Source organism: Lipotes vexillifer, unplaced genomic scaffold (genome assembly GCF_000442215.2).
Source record: "Lipotes vexillifer unplaced genomic scaffold, Lipotes_vexillifer_v1.1 scaffold1466, whole genome shotgun sequence".
Lineage (NCBI taxonomy): Eukaryota > Metazoa > Chordata > Mammalia > Artiodactyla > Lipotidae > Lipotes > Lipotes vexillifer.
Window position 1 is genome coordinate 373,959 of NW_006796989.1, and position 4,899 is coordinate 378,857.

At 41.9% G+C, this 4,899-nt stretch overlaps 1 protein-coding gene across 1 annotated transcript in view; it reads right to left on the bottom strand.

The window, feature by feature from the left end:
• The window catches only part of CFAP221 (cilia and flagella associated protein 221), an 84,808-nt gene that overhangs the window by 2,090 nt on the left and 77,819 nt on the right, over nucleotides 1-4,899 (bottom strand). Inside the window, exon 22 of the mRNA XM_007469137.1 lies at nucleotides 3,309-3,404. Coding sequence (XP_007469199.1) covers nucleotides 3,309-3,404 — 96 coding nt within the window. The remainder of the gene's footprint in view (nucleotides 1-3,308; nucleotides 3,405-4,899) is intronic.

Below are 4,899 nucleotides of genomic sequence, written 5' to 3' on the forward strand. Positions count from 1 at the left end.
ATATATATATATATACACATATAACTGAATCACTCTGCTGTATACCTGAAACTAACACAACTGTAAATCAATTATATTTCAATAAAAATTTGAAAAAAATGAAACAAAATCATCTGTGGGATATCAATCAGTTGGAATACTATGCAGCCAATAAACTGATAATTACATTGACAATTTTGACACATGAAAAAACGTACAAAAAATAATTTAAACTGCAAAATAGATGAATTCAAAAGGCCATGGATCTATTTATTGAAAATGTGTGAAGTGTATGTGTATTTTGAAAAAAAATTGGAAGCTAAGTTGTGCAGAAAATGTTTAGAGTTCATTGTTGGTTTTTTTGTTTTTTGTATTTTTTTTTTGGTAAAGTAGCTAAAATACATTAAACAAGAAAAGAAGATCTTGCACTTTGGGTGAATATATAAAGTAATAATTTCTACTTCATTCAATAAGCATTTGATAATCCAGTGGCATTCAGTATTAGCTTCTGTAGTGAAAATGGTGAAAAACCAGGTTAAATACCAAGTAAGCAAAGAGGTATTAGATATTGCCCCACTCATGGGGCAAACCATTCTCAGTCCAGGGGTAATTTTTGAAATTGGAAAAAAAAAAGTATCCCTTAGTCAGGGATACTTCCCTGGTCGCGCAGTGGTTAAGAATCCGCCTGCCAATGCAGGGGACACGGGTTCGAGCCCTGATCCGGGAAGATCCTACAGGTGGTGAAGCAACTAAGCCCATGCGCCACAACTACTGAGCCTGCACACCTAGAGCCCACGAGCCACAACTACTGAGCCCGCGCGCCTAGAGCCTGTGCTCTGCAACGAGAAGCCACCGCAATGAGAAGCCTGTGCACTGCAATGAAGAGTAGCCCCCGCTCGCCGCAACTAGAGAAAACCCACATGAAGCAACAAAGACCCAGTGCAGCCAAAAATAAATAAATAAAATAATTTTTAAAAAATTAATTGAAAAATAACCTCTTAGTCCACTGTTTGTTTGAAACCTGAAACAAAATGCAAAGTACATCTCTTTGTTGAGGTGTCAGAGGTTCTATGTGCTATGTAGTGTAACATGATATTTTATTGTTAATTAGCTGCTTAAAACAGATGCTTACTGAAATTCTATTTAAAATGTTCATTTCCTCGATTTTCTTTTACGGGAAACTGCCAGTCTACTTTCTGAGAGTGTTGGTTTGCTGTAGGCCTCTGCTACTATCACAAACAAACCAAAGGAACCCCATGCTCCTCTAAGATGTGTGGGTATTCCCTTCCAAAAAGGCAGGGCCTCCCCAAAACACCCCAAACAAGGAAGACAAACTGAGAAATTTACAGTATACACAGGAAGGGTAATTATCCCTAAAATATAAGGCACTCTTACAAATAAGTAAGAAAAAGATAAACACTTTCTATGATATAGGTAAAAAATCCCTTCATAAAAGAAGAAAAACAATTGATAAACATAGGAAATTTTTTACCATCACTTGTAAACAAAGAAGTTTAAAATTAAAACAGTGATATGGTCATTTAAAAACCTTTCATATTGGTAAAGAAAAAAAGCCTGATACCCTAACACGTTGTTCAGGGCACTTGAACGTGGGCATCCTGACCTCTGCTGGTAGGAGGTTTGTTGATGAACTTTCTGGATGGTGGTGAAGCACTATATATTAAAACCTTAAAATGAACATGAATCTAGCATTTATGTTTCTAGGAATTTATCCCAAGGAGACAGTCTGATAAGTTTGCAAGGAATTATGACACAAGGAGGTTTGTTGCAGCGCTACTGGCAACAGCAGAACATTGGAAAGAGGTGATGTGATCATCAGAAGGGCGTGTGGACACACGATGGCACGTCCACCAATGAGATACAAAGGTGTATGTCTGTGTCTATACAGCTATGTTTATGATATACTGCTAAATAAAATTCTAGAAGATAAAACAATATGAACAATATGATTGAATTCATATATATATAAGGTATGCATGTATGGATATATGTCAACACATACAGTTGGCACTCTGTATCCGTAGGTCCTGCATCTTCAGATTCAACCAACCCCGGATGAAAAAAAATTTCAGAAAGTTCCAAAAAGCAAAACTTGAATTTGCCGTGCGCTGGCAACTATTTACAAATCATTTACACTGTATGAGGTATTATGAGTAATCTAGAGATGATTTAAAGTATCTGGGAAGATGTGCATAGGTTATATGCAAATTCTACAGCATTTTATATAGGGACTTGAGCATCCACAGATTTTGGTACTCAGGATGGGGGGGTGTCCTGGAACCAATCCCCTGTGGATACTGAGTGATGACTGTATGTATGGTTTAACAAAATATAATAGGTGTTTATGGGTTATTTAAACTAACAAACAAATAAATCCTTGGAAGACCACACATCAAAATGTACAAGTTACTGCCTCTGGGTGGTAGGATTATTGTTTTTATTTTATTCTTTATATTTTTCTGTATTTTCTAACATTTTAATGGTAAAAAAAGGCTTTATTTTTATTTTTTTCAGTAGAATTTTTTTTTAATCACTGATTTATTTCTATTTTTGTTTATTTTTTGGCCATGCAGCATGCGGGATCTTAGTTCCCCGACCAGGGACTGAACCGACACCCGCTGCAGTGGAAGCGTGGAGTCTGAACCACTGGACCGCCAGGGAAGTCCCCAAAAAGACTTTTTTTTTTAAAGAGAAAAAGAATTCTAAAAAGGATAACTGGAATTTCAAACTTACAAACCATATGAACTCTGGTGGTTATTTACTTTACCAAAGTATTCTTCAAAACCAATTCTTGAAGGGTGACGGTTTGCTCGGCTAGTTGGCCCTTGAGGGAGAGGCAAAGAGAAGAATTCACGTGTGCCAAGCGAGTTCACATCGAGCAGCTGGAGAGGTGTCTTTGCACTGGCATCTCATTTAACCCTCACAACTGCCCAGTTACTGAAGATGAGCAATGCAGCTGGGGGTGGCACGGGCGCTAAATGGGATGCAGCCCCGGGTCTCACCAGGCTCCAGAGCCTGGGCCTCTTATACTGCATGAAGCTCATTCAGCTACTCATAAGAAACAAACACAGCTCTGAAATCACACAATAAGCAAATGGGAATGCTGGACTCTGTTCTAAAGGTTTATTTGCCAACAACATTTGAGGAAGCGTTGCTATGCATAAAATACACGTCTAAACAACTGAAGCATTGGAAATGTGCCCCTTTTGACATGTTCTTAGATCCAAACAGCACGGCAGTTCTGTGCATCCTGTAGGGTGAACTTTATCCTGGCTGCCTCTTCCTAAGCCATCAAAGCATCCACTTACTTCTCCTTCTTGGTGTCCTTGTAGTTCAACATAGGGAATTCCACCTCCATCATTTCTGGGGTCAGCATGATGTCTATACTCTGCTCACAGAGCTCGCTGAAAAGGAATAAAATCGAGAAATATTGTTGTCATTTAAGAGTTATGCAATTCTTTCAACATTCCTCCCACCTACTCTTATGGAATCTACGTTAAGAAAAAGCATAAGGCTGACAAATAGCTTTCTACCAACCCACAGTAGTGGGAATGGTTATTTATAAGCAGAGAATAAAAAGCAATTTAGAGGGGGCTTCCCCGGTGGCACACTGGTTGAGAGTCCACCTGCCGATGCAGGGGACATGGGTTCGTGCCACGGTCTGGGAAGATCCCACATGCCACGGAACGCCTGGGCCCGTGAGCCATGGCCGCTGAGCCTGCGCGTCCGGAGCCTGTGCTCCGCAACGGGAGAGGCCACAACAGTGAGAGGCCCGCGTACCGAAAAAAAAAAAAAAAAGCAGTTTAGAAATGCGGTTACAGAATTCACATTCTCTTCAGGTGCACGTGGAACATTTGCCAATATTGACCATACCTTGGACCATAAGGAGAGCATGAATGTTTCAAAAGATTGAAATCATTCAGAGAATGTTCTATGGCCACATGGAATTCAAATAGAAATCAATAGCAAAGAAGAGTAAAAAAATCCACGACTGCTTTAAAAATGAAACACTATATTTCTAAATAACCTATGGGTGAGAGAAGACATCACAGGGACCGAGGTTATTTTTATCTTGGGCTCCGCGATCCCCTAGAGCAGGGGTCAGAAAACTTTTCCTGTAAAGGCCTCTGCGGGTCGTAGGGTCTCTTTTACAACTACTCAGCTCTGCTGTTGCAGCATGAAAGGAATCATGGAAAAACACATACATGAATGAGTGTGGCTGTATTTCAATAAAATGGTTTGCAAAAGCAGGCGGCAGGCCGGATTCGGCTGTTTGCGGACCTCTGGCCTCGAGCTTGGGTGTTGGATGGTTACAGCTGGGTCCCTGCACGTGTGGGTTCCAGCTCCACGAAGCAGCGAGAGAGAGGGTGCAGGAGCCCGCTCCATCCTGGCCCTGCCCTCGGGAGGAGATCTCACGTGTGCTCCTGTCCCTTTGGCACAGGCCGAGTGACATGGATGATGTAACTGCAGGGGAGGCTGGGACGGTGAGCCTCCGGTCTCCACAAGTCTATTTCTTTAGAAGAGTGGACAGTTTTTTTGAGAGAGGCCATCTCTGCTACACTTAGAGAAATGCTCCCAAGATCAACGAAGGCTTCAAAATTTAGAATTAGCAGCAGGAACCCTCTGCTGACAGCGATGCGTAAACAGAGGTGGGCAGAGCAGTTTTCTGTTGGGAAAACACCTTGAAACCCTCAGAGTCGTTCTGATCCGTAAGCTTCACTGAGCAGCGGCTCCGGGCCAGTCTCGCGTGAAGCCGGCGCTGTGCGGAGAGCGCCTTCCCCTTAGCGCTTTCCTCACCCCTCAAGAGTGGAAAATAGCAAGACCTTGTTGCGGGTGAGCGAGGCTTTTGCCTGATGCCCATTTAGTGCTCAGTAGATGTCGGTCACCCCTCCCCCCCCC